This window comes from Glandiceps talaboti, chromosome 1 (assembly GCF_964340395.1).
Source record: "Glandiceps talaboti chromosome 1, keGlaTala1.1, whole genome shotgun sequence".
Classification (NCBI taxonomy): domain Eukaryota; kingdom Metazoa; phylum Hemichordata; class Enteropneusta; family Spengelidae; genus Glandiceps; species Glandiceps talaboti.
The window spans coordinates 31,571,852-31,592,331 of NC_135549.1; the positions used below are offsets into that span (position 1 = coordinate 31,571,852).

General features: G+C 35.9%; 1 protein-coding gene across 1 annotated transcript; it reads right to left on the bottom strand.

Moving 5' to 3' along the window:
- Positions 1 to 183: 183 nt before the first annotated feature.
- On the bottom strand, positions 184 to 17,941 carry LOC144453634 (complex I assembly factor ACAD9, mitochondrial-like). Its single transcript, XM_078144965.1, has 15 exons — positions 17,622 to 17,941; positions 16,993 to 17,086; positions 14,934 to 15,035; positions 12,965 to 13,071; positions 11,917 to 12,017; positions 11,124 to 11,202; positions 10,695 to 10,763; positions 7,899 to 8,001; positions 7,157 to 7,306; positions 6,655 to 6,854; positions 6,050 to 6,258; positions 5,611 to 5,743; positions 4,414 to 4,491; positions 2,956 to 3,157; positions 184 to 2,340 (listed from the first exon to the last, which is right to left on the bottom strand). Exons 1-15 carry the CDS (start codon positions 17,823 to 17,825, stop codon positions 2,246 to 2,248), a joined length of 1,926 nt encoding a protein of 641 aa, XP_078001091.1. The 5' UTR covers positions 17,826 to 17,941; the 3' UTR covers positions 184 to 2,245.
- Between the last annotated feature and the right edge of the window lie 2,539 nt (positions 17,942 to 20,480).

The following is a 20,480-nucleotide window of genomic DNA, read 5'->3' on the forward strand; positions in this document are numbered from 1 at the left end:
AATCACGCTGTGTACTCTACATTGGATTTTAATCAGATTGACATGTAATAAACTTTCCTTGGTATGCCTATCACTGCCAAAGAAAAGAATTCACAAGACTAAAATACACACGTATATCAGAATAGAGAACATGACACTCTGTACATAGTGGAAATATTTAATGTCCATTAATATTGAGGAAAACACAAGCATTTACAGAGTTCAAAGACCTTGTATCTATCCTATGAAAGCTCACATTGGCTATAAAGTAGAAAACAGAATGTACATGTAGTCTGTAGAATGAGATTGGTCACAATGATATTGCATTGATTAGTGCATATGTAAAATAACAAATGACAGTGAAGTTGTTCATTTCACCTTTCTATCTGATACATCCACAGCTGTGTACACAGTAAGTTATTACTTTACTAGTAATATTCACTCATTTCATACTGCATTGCCCAAGTTTCATTCACGACACATTTCAACATATAGGCAATCTGGTATGTGTTATCAAACAACTATACACTGCTTAAACACAATTTCTGATCAACATATAATAACCATAACTTAATCAAATTCTCCTAAACCTCAAATTAAATTGAAAAAAAAAAAAGAGTTTGGAAAACATACCACTGTGGGTACTATAACTTGGCAAACACTTAGCAGTATGGCGTAGAACTACATGTAGCTGCCACAAATGTATATTGATCCAAATGTGTGTCTGTCCAAAGCAGTGCTGCAACACTCCTGGAAAGTATACCCTGTGCTATTGTACATGCTGCAATATCTGAGACACCAGACTCACTTCCACTGAATTATTTGTCAGTTACTTATGGACTGTGATTATATTGTTGAACAGTCTTGTCACCAAAAGTGAGTATTTATAACTAGTCTGGTGGATATTAAAACTGTAGCTCAAAGTCTGAAGTATACCACAATACAATTGTAGCTCAAAGTCTGAAGTATACCACAATACAATTGTAGCTCAAAGTCTAAAGTATACCACAATACAATTGTAGCTCAAAGTCTAAAGTATACCACAATACAATTGTAGCTCAAAGTCTGAAGTATACCACAATACAATTGTAGCTCAAAGTCTAAAGTATACCACAATACAATTGTAGCTCAAAGTCTGAAGTATACCACAATACAATTGTAGCTCAAAGTCTAAAGTATACCACAATACAATTGTAGCTCAAAGTCTGAAGTATACCACAATACAATTGTAGCTCAAAGTCTGAAGTATACCACAATACAATTGTAGCTCAAAGTCTGAAGTATACCACAATACAATTGTAGCTCAAAGTCTGAAGTATACCACAATACAATTGTAGCTCAAAGTCTGAAGTATACCACAATACAATTGTAGCTCAAAGTCTGAAGTATACCACAATACAATTGTAGCTCAAAGTCTGAAGTATACCACAATACAATTGTAGCTCAAAGTCTAAAGTATACCACAATACAATTGTCAGTAATATTGCCTATTTGTGTTGGCAGGGTACACAACATAACAGATCATTCCTGCTGTAAACAAATAACAAAACATCACAAGAGTTTGGGGGTGGGGATGGGCTCTCTCATTTCACAATCATTTTCAAATATAAATACTACATAAGGTATAATATACTCCCACAATTAACAATGTGAACTAGTGTAGCATACATTAATAAGTTAACAGTACATGAATAATTCAAAGCTGTTGTATCAAGACAAGTGTAATACTGTATTCTCTCAACACAATGAAATATTTACAATTTATGTAACAAAGTCCAAGAGACGTCCAACGTACTATGCCATAAACATTAATAAATAGCATAGGAGGTACGATATGTTGTGTTGCAATATTCAGTTTATGATGGTTGTGATATTATTGGTAGAGTTTGATAACTATTATGCAGTGTTTACAAGCCCTCAATATGTAGTTGTATGCATTCTATGGTGTCGATGGATAGCATGGAACATAGCTACAATTTGTTGTATGCATTCTATGGTGTCAATGTATGGCATGGAACATAACATAGCTACAATTTGATGTATGCATTCTATGGTGTCGATGGATAGCATGGAACATAGCTACAATTTGTTGTATGCATTCTATGGTGTCGATGGATAGCATGGAACATAGCTACGATTTGTTGTATGCATTCTATGGTGTCAATGTATGGCATGGAACATAACATAGCTACAATTTGATGTATGCATTCTATGGTGTCGATGGATAGCATGGAACATAAAATAGCTACAATTTGTTGTATGCAATCTATGGTGTCAATGGATGGCATGGAACATAACTACGAGTTTCAAATATCTCCAGGGCAATCTTCTCTTTTAACTTGTCACCATTGTAGTTCTCACCTAAACAGAAAAAGAGAAAAATGATGAACAGATTTAATAAATTCTTTAATTCCTGAATAAACGTTGATTTATAAATTTAGCACTTTTGTTGTTATTCTATGCACAATTAAGCTATATTTTAAATCTCAATTTAGACAACAAAACTAGTTAACATCAAAATTGCTACAGAAATTATCAATTTGTATACCTAACATGCAATCACATCGATCGTCTTATGCTTAAACACACCCAGAGTACCGTAATATTGTTACTAGTGTACAGCCCACTAAGCTAATTTGACACACCACTGACACACTGCAATTTCTTGAGAAGCTCCAAATTTGGTGTTCCCCTATTTCTTACTATGTAACTTGTAAAAATGTTTTATTAGTCTGAACAAAAAATTATCTTAAGACATTGCACAGATAGAAAGACAGACAGACAGACAGACAGACAGACAGGTGGACAGACAGATAGACAGACAGACAGACAGACAGACAGGTGGACAGACAGATAGACAGACAGACAGACAGACAGGTGGACAGACAGATAGACATTCAAATACAGACACAGAGTTACATCTACACAGTACTGGATATTTTGTTGAGTTGTGACATTGGAAACACTTGACATTACCTTTTCCAATTTCACTGAATATTTTATGACATCTGAGAAAAGCATCATCACAGAACACTCTGGCTAGTCGCATTTCATGGTCACAATTTCTCAAACCATCAACTTTAGCTCTAGTTGCCCTTGACAACACAGCCGTCATTCCATAGATATCAATACACACGTCTGCTACTCTTTTCAGCATAATTTGTTGATTGACAATATCCTGTGGTGATAGAGTGGAAATATGACATTTTCTAAATTACACCCTGGGTTGTGAGTAAACCACCATCTTGTTTAAATGCAGATTATAAATGGCTGGAGGGGTATGCAGATCACTTGCTTTGTTTTGTCGTTTCAATATGGACAAGAAAGAAGTTGTTACTGATGTAGTGATTGGATAACAACACAAAGAGAGTTGTTACTGATGTAATGATTGGATAACAACACAAAGACAGTTGTTACTGATGTAATGATTGGATAACAACACAAAGACAGTTATTACTGATGTGATGATTGGATAACAACACAAAGACAGTTGTTACTGAAGTAATGATTGGATAACAACACAAAGACAGTTGTTACTGATGTAATGATTGGATAACAACACAAAGACAGTTGTTACTGATGAAATGATTGGATAACAACACAAAGACTTGTTACTGATGTAATGATTGGATAACAACACAAAGACTGTTGTTACTGATGTAATGATTGGATAACAACACAAAGACTGTTGTTACTGATGTAATGATTGGATAACAACACAAAGACAGTTTTTACTGATGTGATGATTTGGAATATGTTATCAAAGTTATGAGGAAATCAGTTCTAGCCGTGTCAAAAATCACCACAACAGTCATACTAGCAAAGTTAAAGCAGAAATCAGACACTCTTTGACAACAACAGCTTTTTTGATGTATTGAAATAATCTGAATGTTATCAATTGTGTTCATAGTCTAGATGCCATCTGTGACGTCAAATCTCTTCTCATGTCTAACTCAATGAGGTCCTGAGATGAAATTAAAAATTCAAATGAAGTCACCCACACAGTCATTAACACCATGAAATATGGTAATGTATGCACTACTGTCTGTTGACAGTGTTCTGTTGATTGTATGTGTCTATATGAATAGCAAATAATTAAAAAAATGAGATTTGAGCACCGCCCACTCTATTCACCCCTTCCATAAACCCTTCACAGGGTAAGTGACCAAATAATTCTCTAGAGAACTATTCTGTCAACATTCTTTGTTCGCTGGCAAGTACTCCCTATATTACAAATTTTCATAATTTGAAATGCATGTACAATGTTTGAGGAGATGCCATTATTATCATGTGATCTTAGGGACATCCTCAGAGTGGACCACAGTGTCCTCATAGTGTACTTACTACTATGTATTATACATTGGACTGTTGAATACACTTTCTAAGCAGTGACTTGCTACAACAGTATACCTTACAGATTCATTTTATAATTACCTTTCCATGTTTTGCTAGAAGTGTCTCCACAATCATTCCAAAAGTAATAGCTATGTCTTGAAGTTGTAGTGCACTTTCCTGGAAAAAAAAATTTACATGAAAAATTAGGTCTCCATTTAAGGCATAATCTGTAACTGAGCAACCATTTTTGATTAAAATGAATGAAATGTAAAAACCACACTACACATGGAACATGTTGTAGAAGCAACTCTGAGTTCAAACAGTATGATAGAAATAGTAATGGTTAGTTATGAACAATGATTAGAAACTGAGGGGGGTTCTGAATTTAATGGTGCCAAATATATTATGTCATTGTGAAAATACAATTGATATCTGACTACCTTGTTAGAGATCTATTAGTTGCTAGACATAATTCAACACATTTCCAGTAGTTGAAATACAATTGATATCTATCTATCTTTTTTATGAAACAAATTTTTTAAAATAAACACACAAAATTACACAATTTACGAACTGCATCCTTTTGAACAACACCTTCTTTTATTTCCTTCTATTAATATTGGTAGTCATGGTGACAAACATATGTTCAAGTGGAAAGAAAGACCAATTTAAAACCAGATTTAAAGGTGATTCAAAATGCTCACATTCACTATCGCTAATTTGCTAGACGACATGTTTGTGAAACTAATTCTGCATGGTTTTAAAACTTTAAAAAGCGTCACTCTGCAAACACCTTAAAATGACCTTTTTTCAGTCAGTTCCCTTCGGATTTACTTCACAATTTTGTGACGTCGTAAGGAGAAGTTGTTAGCACTAAGGCTATGACGAACGTAGTCAACAGGTGAATAAAACTCAACAGCGTTGTGAAAAAAATACATTGCTGGTGGTTGTAATAGACATCAGTAAACAAAAACTACAATCTACATGTCTTATTAACCAACATTTACTGATATTTACTCACACTATTAAATATTATGTCCCCCAAATTATGGCAAAATAAATCAAAACAGCTAGACTAGATATACATAAACACTTGTAATGTCGGGTGTTTCCCATTCAATGACTTTTATTTATCTGATTTTTTATTATTTGCTGACAAGAAGCATTACAATACCGTCGTAACGCATGGTGCATCGATGACATATTTTAGCCTACTCGGATTCACACACTGATGGATGCACGAACACGGACAGACAGAGCACAATCTATAAGCCCCCCCCCCCCTCCCCCCATTACCTTCAGTGACGGGTGAACTCCATTGTCTTCATGGAACAATTCCAATTTCTGCGGCATTCTTAGTCCTTGCCTGGCTTTCTTTGTAAACATTTTCAGCGCTAACCCAATGTTTTGGGTAGGGTTTCGTAATTTCCTAAATGTACACAACAGATCAATAAATTAGGACACTAGTCAAAATACAACAAATCACCATGGCTACTTAAAATATTATATACAGGGTAATAATTAAATATCTTGATTCTCCCTGCCAACAATATACACATAGTGCAAAACCATAGATCTTGGAGGAGACTATCTGAGTTGTTAGGAAAACAGGAGTAGACAACAATCTCTTTATGACGAACCCCCTGTTTAAAGTGAACAGTCACTCATTCTACGCAATGTCATAATGATAAATCATGCAATTCTAAAAAAGTTAACATTTGAAATTTTGACTTACGCAATTAATTCTTTCAAATGTTTACCAGCATACTGCATTCCTGTTAAAGCTACATAAAGTCTGAGAATCTCATTGGTTCCTTCAAATATGAGTAGAATACGGGCATCACGTAACATACGTTCATACGGGTAATCTTTCATATAACCTAGTCCACCTAACATCTGTAGACATTCACTGATACATTCCCATGCACCTTCTGAACTAAACACCTACAAGACAAGATATTAGAATTACAGCTACATAAATTATGTCTTGTTTAGCTAACAACTATGATAATTATTACACATGTAGTGTTTTTTCCAGAGCACTGTCATTGCTTTATTGGATGAAAATATTAACAATACATACATAAATATGTACGTATGTACATACACACACACACACACACACACACACACACACACACACACACACGCGCACGCACACACATACATACACACATACATACATACATACATACATACATACATACACAGACACAGACAGGAAAGACAGACATACTGACAGACAGGCAGGCACGGGCACACACACACACACACACACACACACACACACACACACACACACACACACACACACACACACACACTATTTTTTACTTATACCTTGACCATGGCTGCTTCCACTGAGCAATCAGGAAGTCCATCTTCCCAGGGTCTGTCCATCATATCAGCTGTTAGATATGCCATACTCTCCATTGCATATGCCTTCAATGCCATGTTGGCAAACTTTTCCTGGATCAGTCCAAACTGACTGAGTTTCTTATCAAACTGTTTCCTTGTACAGACATGCTCCGCTGTCATTGCTACATTAATTAACATGCACAAGAATGTTATGTCGTAAATTTGACAGGATGGACATGACAAAGTAACTTGTGATTAACTTAATATACTTATTGTTTAAGACATTGAGAAGTCACTCTTAATCTCATTTGTGGCCTGATTAGATTGTAAGGAGGTTGATTCAGACAAACATTTAACAACCCTAATACTTAATGTTACGGTAGTTTTCACTTTTATTGGTCTATGCAGCATAACATGTATTTGAAATGCAACCATAGTGGTGAATTGCTGACTCAATAGTTATTACAGCTCATCAGTAACTTACCTATAAGTTTTCTCAACATACTGGCTACTGCACTTCCCATACTGAATCTGCCACTGTTTAATATATTCATAGCTATCTTGAATCCCCCTCCAACTTCACCAATAACATTTTCCAGTGGAACAGGAGTATTATCAAAATGAACCTCACATGCTGGTTAAACAAAATGAATGAATGACACAGACTATCAAAAGTTAGCAACTACTATGACAGGTGCCTATTCATCTCCTTTAATTAAGTTGGAAACATGTCGCAATGACTCGTTATTAGATACTAGTAAGACATGTATGTATTCATTAATGTCCAATGTCGGATCAGGACAAATACAGCTGTCAGACAGAATGACAAAAAGTTGGTCCTGAACAAAAGAATATTCAGATTCAACCTATATGCAATTCTCTTGTTATAAAGCTGTAGTAACGTTACTGTTAACACATAACAACTTGACATGTATGATGTATAGTATTAATTCAGAGTCCTCTCCAAGCCTTCACAGAGTGATGGGTTCCACCATAGACAGTGGACTGGAAATCTCCCCTCCACTGTCTATGGTTCCAACCTACAATGAAACGGTTATGTTCTTTTGTTATGCACGATTATCATAACTGTTATTATTTTGGGGGAGGAATCCAGTATCACGTTCATTAACCATAAACCATAACTCCAACTTACCATCAGTATAAAATAATCAACTTACTATTTGATCCCCTAATTCCAAGTTTATCTTATAAAATAATCAACTTACTATTTGATCCCCTAATTCCTAGTTTATCTTCTGGTTTACCACTTGATACTCCACCAAATGCTCTCTCTACAATGAATGCTGTCACCTTGTCTTTCTTTTCACCCTGTTGGAAAAATATTCAAGTCAACCAAATGGCATGATGTTTGTTACTGGAAAGTGAATATTGTAGTTCCAGTATGTTTAGAACTGATTGTATTTCTTGTTTACCTACATGTAGTAGTAAAAAGGATAATATACTAGTATAAAGGTGAACAAAGGTTAGGCTGGTTTAGTCCTAGCTTCAATAGTTGATGTCTACTATAAAGTCACATAAACTCACTTTCATCAACTCTACATCGCACAACTTCTCTCTCTCAAAATTAGACTCAGAGAAATAAAATTAGCCATGAATAGACATACTGTATACTGCAGTAGAGAATTAGCCATGAATAGACGTACTGTATACTGCAGTAGAGAATTAGCCATGAATAGACCTACTATATACTGCAGTAGAGAATTAGCCATGAACAGATACAGTACTGTATACTGCAGTAGAGAATTAGCCATGAACCGATGTAGTACTGTATACTGCAGTAGAGAATTAGCCATGAACAGACGTACTGTATACTGCAGTAGAGAATTAGCCATGAATAGACCTACTATATACTGCAGTAGAGAATTAGCCATGAATAGACCTACTATAGTAGAGAATTAGCCATGAATAGACCTCCTATATACTGCAGTAGAGAATTAGCCATGAATAGACCTACTGTATACTGCATTAGAGAATTAGCCATGAATAGACCTACTATATACTACAGTAGAGACTTAGCCATGAATAGACCTACTATAGTAGAGAATTAGCCATGAATAAACCTACTATATACTGCAGTAGAGAATTAGCCATGAATAGACCTACTATAGTAGAGAATTAGCCATGAATAGACCTACTATATACTGCAGTAGAGAATTAGCCATGAATAGACCTACTATAGTAGAGAATTAGCCATGAATAGACCTACTATATACTGCAGTAGAGAATTAGCCATGAATAGACCTACTATAGTAGAGAATTAGCCATGAATAAACCTACTATATACTGCAGTAGAGAATTAGCCATGAATAGACCTACTATAGTAGAGAATTAGCCATGACTAGACATACTGTATACTGCAGTAGAGAATTAGCCATGAATAGACGTACTGTATACTGCAGTAGAGAATTAGCCATGAATAGACCTACTATATACCACATTAGAGAATTAGCCATGAACAGACATACTGTATACTGCAGTAGAGAATTAGCCATGAACCGATGTAGTACTGTATACTGCAGTAGAGAATTAGCCATGAACAGATGTACTGTATACTGCAGTAGAGAATTAGCCATGAATAGACGTACTGTATACTGCAGTAGAGAATTAGCCATGAACAGACGTACTGTATACTGCAGTAGAGAATTAGCCATGAATAGACGTACTGTATACTGCAGTAGAGAATTGCCATGAACAGAAGTACTATATACTACAATACAGAATTAGCCATGACTAGACATACTGTATACTGCAGTAGAGAATTAGCCATGAACAGATGTAGTACTGTATACTGCAGTAGAGAATTAGCCATGAACAGATGTACTGTATACTGCAGTAGAGAATTAGCCATGAATAGACGTACTGTATACTGCAGTAGAGAATTAGCCATGAACAGACGTACTGTATACTGCAGTAGAGAATTAGCCATGAATAGACGTACTATATACTACAATACAGAATTAGCCATGACTAGACATACTGTATACTGCAGTAGAGAATTAGCCATGAATAGACGTACTGTATACTGCAGTAGAGAAGTAGCCATGAATAGACCTACTATATACTGCAGTAGAGAATTAGCCATGAATAGACATACTGTATACTGCAGTAGAGAATTAGCCATGAATAGACGTACTGTATACTGCAGTAGAGAATTAGCCATGAATAGACATACTGTATACTGCAGTAGAGAATTAGCCATGAATAGACGTACTGTATACTGCAGTAGAGAATTAGCCATGAATAGACATACTGTATACTGCAGTAGAGAATTAGCCATGAATAGACGTACTGTATACTGCAGTAGAGAATTAGCCATGAATAGACATACTGTATACTGCAGTAGAGAATTAGCCATGAACAGACATACTATATACTGCAGTAGAGAATTAGCCATGAATAGACATACTGTATACTGCAGTAGAGAATTAGCCATGAACAGACGTACTGTATACTGCAGTAGAGAATTAGCCATGAACAGACGTACTGTATACTGCAGTAGAGAATTAGCCATGAATAGATGTACTGTATACTGCAGTAGAGAAGCCTGTGGGTATTCAATCATGATTTAATACATCAGCACTGCAGTGCCGCTATCTATCAGTCAGTCTATTTGTTTCTACCTAGGGCTATGCAGTAGGGAAATGGGGATTATAAGGCCATGCAAAGTAGAAACGATAAATGCAAGTGTTAAAGCTCAAAAAAATCATACTGTGCAATCACACACTTTTGTGTACAAGGAAGGGCCATGCCTACAACTACAAATCATTTGCATACAGGTATGCAATAATGGTTCCAGTGTTGCATTGCAGTGCAAACACCACCACCATGTGTACCCGGTATGTACTGTTACAAGGTAATCACTGGTCAATGTTTTTTCTAAGGTTGGGGAATTTGGGAACCTAGGTAATACTAGTATGACATGTGAACCCCTGATTTTACCTACTTACCGACTTTAGCAAAAACACTGCCTTGATCATGTATGTAATGGATGGCATACTAACCTTTTCTGTTACTTCAGTTTTTGCAAATACCGTAAAAACATCAGCTATGCCACCATTGGTAATCCAGATCTATTACAAACAAATAAACTTAATGAGGCACAAGTGGTATACTATGTTGCTCATTTCATGTGAAATTTATTGACAACAGAAAACAGTTTGATAACCATTGATTATTTTCTTGAGGAAGAAAATATAAGGGTCAGCAAAAATGAATTTAAATCTAAAATTCCATTTCATATGTTACATGTACATAGTAAAATCACACATAACAAACATACAAGTATTTAATGCCATATTTGATACAACATAAAATTCCTGGATTGTGTTGCTTTAACTCTCACTGTGTGTTACAATGACTAACCTTCTGATGTCAATTAATCTGTAACAACATACAGGAGTGTAAACTTCAAAGGTAACTGCCTTACTTACTTTTCCACCATTTAATAAAAAATGTTTGCCATCTTCACTAAGGGTTGCTCTAGTCTGAATGGATGCTGCATCACTTCCACTGACATAATTGATGGAAAAGAAGGTAAAAAATTGTAAGTTTTACAAATAAACTAATGTTTTATGTATACCAATACAGCTAGTGTTGTTAATCTAAAACATGCTACAAGAAATATTTCACAAATATAAAATTACATTTTGTAATCATTCTTTTATAAATAGGAGTATTTTCATAACAATACTTCATCACAGTAAAATATTTAACTGAGAGTCAGACAAGTACCTAACCTTTCAACCTACTATTTCATATTCTGAATTTTATGAAAAATGTGGTGGCCATTAAGCTGAACTATCATAACGGTCAAGAAATTGTGATGCACATATTGAACTACAGTATTTGACAATTGTGCCAGGTTTGGTTGAAAGCAGTCTATGCATATCAGAGGATAACATGACCATTGAGAGAATTTTGGGTCATTTGACCTTGTAAATATAGAGGTCAAGGTTAAAGATGAAGGCCTCATTACAAAGTTCATCATACATGTACATAACATAGGTGTAGACATGGATTCAGTCTTTCTTTCTATAAACTCATCTATAAAGTTCTGTCAACTTTCTAACTCACCTACAAGGTTCTGTCAACTTTCTAACTCACCTACTAGGTTCTGTCAACTTTCTAACTCACCTACTAGGTTCTGTCAACTTTCTAACTCACCTACTAGGTTCTGTCAAATTTCTAACTCACCTACTAGGTTCTGTCAACTTTCTAACTCACCTACTAGGCTCTGTTAAGCAAAATGCTGCTGTATGTTCACCTGTAGCCAGCTTGGGTAAATACTTGGCCTTTTGTTGTGGATTGCCAGCCAGTAAAATACCCTACAAAGAGACAAAAATAAGAAATAACATTCACATGTATCAGTTTCATTTGTTGTATGTACAATACATGTAATATATTGCAAGTAATAAGTATTTCTTTACAAACCTTTGACGTCCTAAAAATAAATAAATACTTGTTATAAAAATTGATGTAAATGCTTATCATATTACTTTAGTTTAGACAAAGATTACATCATACCAGTACCAGTACTTTGGTTGATATGCCTATGGAGGGAGATATAGTACAAAGTACATGCATGTACTGATATATCATAAAGAAAACTACTATATACATACATACATGTATATCGTGTATCACGCTATGTTAGTAATAAGTAACGCCCTAATTTGTGTATCACTATCAACACTCTCTCCATATTGCTTTGGTTTGGACATCCTGTGAAATCCTATTGATAGTAAGATGACATTGTAGGAACGTACATGGGAGGGTCTATGGTATAAAGTAGAAGAAATAAAAACAGTGCCCCAAGTGGTAAATGACAAAACTTATTTATGTTGTCACTCACTGTTTCTCGTGCTGACTAGATTTGACAACTATAAGTTTGTTATGTTATCAGCAGCCATACTAAAAACATTTTTTAAAATTCAGAATTGAATAATTCAGAACACCAAAATGTCATTATATTTTTATGTTATATTACTGTAACAATTCTTTTTATTTAATGTTATGCATCGATATCCTTTTCATCTTATCACGGCTTTGACTATGTCTGACAAGATAAATGTATAAATGTTATTACACACACCTCTGAAGTATTGAACACACAGCCTTAGGAAATTTGCATCAGTGCAGTAAGGAATTATACATACAAATGCACAGCAGATATGACCTTCCTGCACTGACGTGATAATAACACACTTCTATAAGTGATATCATAGGTATGACTCACTGTTTAGCCAATGCAATGAACTTGAGACTGACCCACCTTAAGTCCAATGGCTTGATGTGCAGCTAACATGACACCAATAGAGGCATCAGATGACACAACTTCACCAATTCTGGCATACTTAGTACTGTTCAGACCAAGGCCACCTGTTGAAAAGTTCAATTGTATCATAAAGATAGAATTGATGTAAGTGTGATTGCTTTATGATAATTTCAATTAAAGCTAGTACTTGACAAGAGACCTGATCAGTACCCACAAGTCATACCTACCAGTACCAGTACTTGACAGGAGACCTTACCAGCACCCACAACTCATACCTACCAGTACTTGACAAGAGACCTTACCAGCAACCACCAGTCTTACCTACTTGACAGGAAACCTTACCAGCACCCACAACTCATACCTACCAGTACTTGACAGGAGACCTTACCAGCAACCACCAGTCTTACCTACTTGACAGGAAACCTTACCAGCACCCACAACTCATACCTACCAGTACTTGACAAGAGACCTTACCAGCAACCACCAGTCTTACCTACTTGACAGGAAACCTTACCAGCACCCACAACTCATACCTACCAGTACTTGACAAGAGACCTTACCAGCAACCACCAGTCTTACCTACTTGACAGGAAACCTTACCAGCACCCACAACTCATATCTACCAGTACTTGACAAGAGACCTTACCAGCAACCACCAGTCTTACCTACTTGACAGGAAACCTTACCAGCACAAACAATTCATATCTACCAGTACTTGACAGGAAACCTTACCAGCACCCACAACTCATATCTACCAGTACTTGACAGGAGACCTTACCAGCACAAACAATTCATATCTACCAGTACTTGACAGGAAACCTTACCAGCACAAACAATTCATATCTACCAGTACTTGACAGGAAACCTTACCAGCACCCACAACTCATATCTACCAGTACTTGACAGGAGACCTTACCAGCACAAACAATTCATATCTACCAGTACTTGACAGGAAACCTTACCAGCACAAACAATTCATATCTACCAGTACTTGACAGGAAACCTTACCAGCACCCACAACTCATACCTACCAGTACTTGACAGGAAACCTTACCAGCACCCACAACTCATACCTACCAGTACTTGACAGGAAACCTTACCAGCAACCACAACTCATACCTACCAGTACTTGACAGGAAACCTTACCAGCACCCACAACTCATACCTACCAGTACTTGACAGGAAACCTTACCAGCACCCACAACTCATACCTACCAGTACTTGACAGGAAACCTTACCAGCACCCACAACTCATACCTACCAGTACTTGACAGGAAACCTTACCAGCACCCACAACTCATACCTACCAGTACTTGACAGGAAACCTTACCAGCACCCACAACTCATACCTACCAGTACTTGACAGGAAACCTTACCAGCAACCACAACTCATACCTACCAGTACTTGACAGGAGACCTTACCAGCACCCACAACTCATATCTACCAGTACTTGACAGGAAACCTTACCAGCACAAACAATTCATATCTACCAGTACTTGACAGGAGACCTTACCAGCACCCACAACTCATACCTACCAGTACTTGACAGGAAACCTTACCAGCACCCACAACTCATATCTACCAGTACTTGACAGGAAACCTTACCAGCACAAACAATTCATATCTACCAGTACTTGACAGGAAACCTTACCAGCACAAACAATTCATATCTACCAGTACTTGACAGGAAACCTTACCAGCACAAACAATTCATATCTACCAGTACTTGACAGGAAACCTTACCAGCACCCACAACTCATACCTACCAGTACTTGACAAGAGACCTTAACAGCACCCACAACTCATCTCTACCAGTACTTGACAGGAGACCTTACCAGCAACTACCAGTCTTACCTACATTTGTACTTGACAGGAGACCACAACCACAAGTCATATCTACATGTACTTGTCTGTCCTAATACCAGATGTTTAGGTAAAACAGTTTATATACCTTAGGCTACTTACCATAATCTTCTGGGATTTGTTGACCAAACAATCCTAAATCTTTAATTCCTTGTAGGGTTTTCTCATCAATCACACCATTCACATCAATTGCCTTGGAATCAACTGAAAAAAGATGTGAAGGAATTAAACTAGGGACGTTATTTTTCCAATCTAGTGGTTTTGTTTTTTCTTGACTCATAGACAGAAAGTAAATACAGAATTAAATGTCGCCGATCAGCGATCTCCAGAACAATGTTCTGTTCAGTCATAGCCCCTACACCCTCTTGTGTAGGGTCTATGGTTCAGTAGCACTGTATGGCTAAAGCACACGATAGGCATGGTCTCTTCTACATCTGGATACCCCATGCAGCAGAAACAAGGACTGGTAATATGACTGAACCGCATGATGTGTGAGTGCAAGTGTGGCATACATTTGTACTAGAGTATATGCAGCCACACTTTCATAAGCATATAGTGAATGAAAGTGCAGCAGAAAACTCTGCAAGCATGGGTGCAAATAGCCCTTGAGTACTCACACTGGAAGTCACATGACATGGGGTTGTTATTATATGTTTAACAGCAAATTTCCATAAAAATGATTCTCTTCATTCACATGTTTTCAAGTACAATGAATGATCAAGCCTTCATATGCATATTATTTGCATATTATTTGCAAGCAGGTATTCAGCATTGCACTGCAGTGTAAATACCTTTAGTATGGTGGTATGTGTACACATCGATGCAAGTAATACATCATTTATGAAGTATTGTACTGGGATTGATTCCTCACTGATCTCAGTGATACAAGAATTATACATGTAGGATATCTTAAAATAGGGTTATAAGTTGCTGAAAGGATTCTCGTTAATTCTCAAGTTTTTTACTCTAAAGATGTACTGCTAGCATACTAACAGCTGTGTGACTGTACACAATTTTAACCTTCTATGGATACTAACAGCTGTGTGACTGTACACAAAGCTCTTGACATAATCTATCATGTCACAATATCAACATTTCAAGAGAGTTATAATATAATTAGACTCATATTTTTATCAAAAAAAGTTCAAAATTTCTTTTTTGACCTAAACATATCAGAATTTTCACCAATTGTACATGAAATGATTGGTTTATCTATCGATGTACACGATTGAATCCTCTCTCTACCGGAGTGGGGGTGGGGGTATTTGTTTGTACACAAAAAAACAAGTTGGGTAAAACAGGATTAATAATGTACCTACATACGAGATGCATATTATAACACTTCTGTTATATTTTTCTGAGGGTTTAGAGCTTATATTTATTTATTTATTTATTTATTGATTACACGTAACAAAACCCTGGGGATTTGTTAAAGGTACAAATAAAATAAAATTGGAAAAAAATCATAATAATAACACTTATAGGCTTTTCAAAAGTAACATTACAACATCATAATAAAGACTACAAAACAAAACAAGACAACAACAATAACTATTCAACGAGTTGAAACATAATATTAATGAAAAAATAATAATGAAGGGTAATTAGACATTTCAAATTATATATTATAAGTATTTTGTAGGTGGTGCTCCCTTTTTATATTACTCAGTTTGATATATTTTCCAAGTGCGATAATTAGATTTTTGTTGCTCATTATTTCTTTAAATTTTTGTTCTTCTGTCAAGTTTCTGTAATTATTAATATGTTTAGCAGCTTCACTAAAGAGGTCATGCCTGAGTAAATTATACAGGGGACACTGTAATATAAAGTGTTTTTCATCCTCTACAAGGGTTGAGTTGCATATTTTACATAATCTGCTTTTAGCTGGTATTTTGTGATGACGACCATTTTCAATTTCAAGTTTGTGGTCACTTAGTCTGAATTTACAGATTATTGATCGCAATTCTGGGTTATTTAATTTTTCTAGATAAGGTTCAAGCTTAAAATCTAATTTAATGAGTTTATATGTTCTGAGTTTGCAGTTATTATTTCCATTTTCCTCTTTCTATAATCGTGCCATATATTAAAACAAACCTTTTGAGGAGAAGCCTGGTAACATTATAGTTAAACAGTGTGATAGTCATTTTTGTGTACACCTTACCTTCCTCTTCAAAGAATTTCTCTACTGGACTAACAAGTTCATTTAGAGAATTGAATTCTTCCTCTGTTAAAGATGGAAATGGAAACACTTCATCCTGTAAGTATAACAAAAATATTTTTTTTTTTTAAATCCCAAAATTTACTAGCATTGTATAATTCAAAAACGTAAATATCTAGCATAACATCTGATAAATTCATTGTGTTTGGACCAGTATCTGAGAACCATGGTGATGGACAGAGGGAAATGTGGTAGTATGTTCATTGATTTTTCATATAAATTCCAATTACCATGCATCCTTTGTAGTGGTCTGAGTTTTATCTTAGTAATAGTATCCCGCAGTAAAAAATCCCCAAGATTTTGACAACAGACTGCATTTATCTCCCTGAAAAATAAATAGTCCCATGTCCACATTTGTCTCCCCCCCCCCTTTACTTTTATTCATTCGAGTCCGTATTTCTGAACTGCTGTAGGATTGAAACTCTTTGTAAGTACTAGATTAAAACCTCTTACCTCCCCCCGCCCCCCCCCCCCCTCGCCCCCGAAGTGGTTCACCCTTTCACATTAATTCTTACATAACCCTATGCGATGCGTACTAGATAAAGAAATCTCAACAAGTCTAGCATACTTACCGTGTTAAATTTACCCAGAAATAAATCTTTTGCGAACACTTGTGCACTTGCCGTGGTATGAAGATATGACTGCCGGGCGAATCGAAGTTTGGACTCTGTTCGTCGAAAACCGAGTGAACGACCAGTTGACGCAGCGATGTTGTAAACAGGTCTCTCTAAGTCTCGAGCGATCACAGAAAATCGGGATATATTCCTGGATAACATGTTTACATGTACGATTGATATGATTAACCTTGAATAGTCCCACTAATCGTACCTTTTTGAATGTCGCAATGGAAAAGTGTGTTCACTGTTACCCACAACACGGTACACGTTCATGTGATCGATCGCTGAAAAGCTAATTTGACCTTTAACCTTTAAACTTAAGTCGATTGACCTGATTCAATAGTTTATATTTCTTTTCTCAGTGATATCTAACGCGCGCGCGAGGACATCCATCCACAAGCGCCAAGCAAAGTGTGAGCACTTGGTCCAGCAGGCTTGTGATTGATCGATTGATTGATTTGATTTAGTTGATTGATTGATTGATTGATTTAGTTGATTGATCGAATGAATAATTAATTTTTGTGGTGAAATAAAACTTATTTTGTGTGTGATATTGATTAATTGACTCATTCATTCATTTTCTTCTTTCCCCTGTATACTTTTCTCTCTTTCAGCTGTATATAATTCCCTAAATAAAGACACCTTATCCATTCTTCTCCTCTTATCTAAATTAAAAGACCCCTAATCTCGTCTTTAGCATGGATCAGTTACCCGCGAAAATTTGCTTTATGTCTTATATTCTGGGAGATTATCACACCAGAGAAAGTCATTCATGCACACACTCTTTTATATTAGTTTAATGCATAAATGAGTGTGATAATCTCGCAGAAGGTAAGCGATAAAGCAAAGTGTTAATGTAAATGATCTCTTGCCAATTATAAGATTAGGGGTGTTTTAATTTAGGTAAGAGGAGAATAATGGACAAGATATCTTTATTTAGACGCTTCTCGAAATAATTGAACTTGCTTTTCTTCTCTCGCCTTTTTTGAAACTTTTCTTGTCGATAGTAATTCCACGAATGACAAAGTGTAAGTAGTCACACACACACACACACACACACACGAGCATTTTAATATCTTACGTTTTAATAGGGTTAACCAATTCATTATTTCCTGAAGTACCATTAACAGCTTGGCGTCGTGATACTCTTAGAGATATGGTGGTCCATACAGAACAACGTGAATTGGAAGTTAATGCTGCTTCATTTCCATGCGATCGTACTCGATGTGGTACATGTAGTTTCATTATTAATACTAATCATGTTTTTGGCCGTAATGACAGTGTGGCTGTTACGAGTAGATTTATTTGTATTGGTACTAACGTAGTATATTGTATTACATGCCAGACATGTGGTTTTTAGTAGGTTCGACTCAGTGTACGTCGTCTTGGTGATCGTTTCGTGGAACATCTCCGTCTTTACCAGGCAAACGAATCGAAAAATAGGTTGATTATTGGAAAGTGGAAGTCAGAAAAATAGCATAATGCTAGTCGAGTCTGCAATAGTCTGTAAGGCAGCGAGATAACTTGTTGTTTAATAAATCATACATGAAATGATATATCAAGAATTTGAAGTTCACTAAATAAATTGTTGGAATGTGCAGAGATACAACTAAAATTAATTGCCTTGGCTGCATTTTTACATGTTAGATGTGACGAATATGTAGATCCCCATACTCCATATTCAAATCCACATCAACGTTAAATAAATTTATATTGTATTGATTTTCAGGAAAATTATGAAATAAATTGGAATCACCGGTAAACAATCTCAATCCCCCCCCCCCATAAATGGATGATGAAACAATTTTTTTTTATAAATAACAAAAACAATTGACTATATGTTGACTCACCTATTTTAATTTTATATTGTTTTATAATGTTTAATTGTGTAAGAGAGAACGAATCAAGTTTTCCTTACAAAATATGAATCGTGTTTGAGAAGGGTTGGAAGCAATTTGTCACGGATTAAATTAATATGGTCCTGTGTTTGTATCCTTTAAATGACAACGATACCATACATGTAATACGACTAAATCCAGCCATCTTGAATTGCTAACGTACCTGGCGCCGCTGGGTAGATGGCGCCCTCATCGATCGAATAAATTACTTAAATTATTATAAACACCTGGATCACAGTGAGACGAGTAAAGTGATATCTGCGCATGTTCTAGTCATCTCCTGTAGGTGTGTTCTGAATCAAACCTGACGATTCATCTTTTTTTCAGTTTGAATCAAGAGGCACCTACTAGGTCAGAATTCATACAGCCACATTTTGCCTGACTGCATGCGCCGAGGAGGTAACAGGAAATTTACTGAGTTCACGCCACTGTCTCTAGCGACACAAGAATTCGGTTCTCTTTTTTTGTGATAAATTGTCTTGTGAGAGAGTAAAACGGAGGTAGGTGTACTTCATCTTAACATTTAAATTCCTATATTCTTTGTCGTCACGTTCAGATGATAGAAAATGCTTGGTGTAATATACACATTTTTGAAAACCTCGTAATTTGTAATACATTTTTCATCACATTCACCTTTCTACCTGAATATAGATTAAGACGTGCTTTTTACAGTGAATCCATTTGAAAAATGGTAAGCACGACACTAACGACGTCGACGTTGATGATGATGATGAGAAGTAGAAATATTATTTCGTCATTTCTACACTTTGCTTAGCATATGATTATCAAATGATGGTCATTTTAAATAAGATATGTTTGCCTGTTTTATCTCATTATAAACTGTAAGTGTCTATCTTTAGTAATATCATTTGCCCCTACCTCGGCAATAAATACGGTTTCTCCCAGGAGACATGTA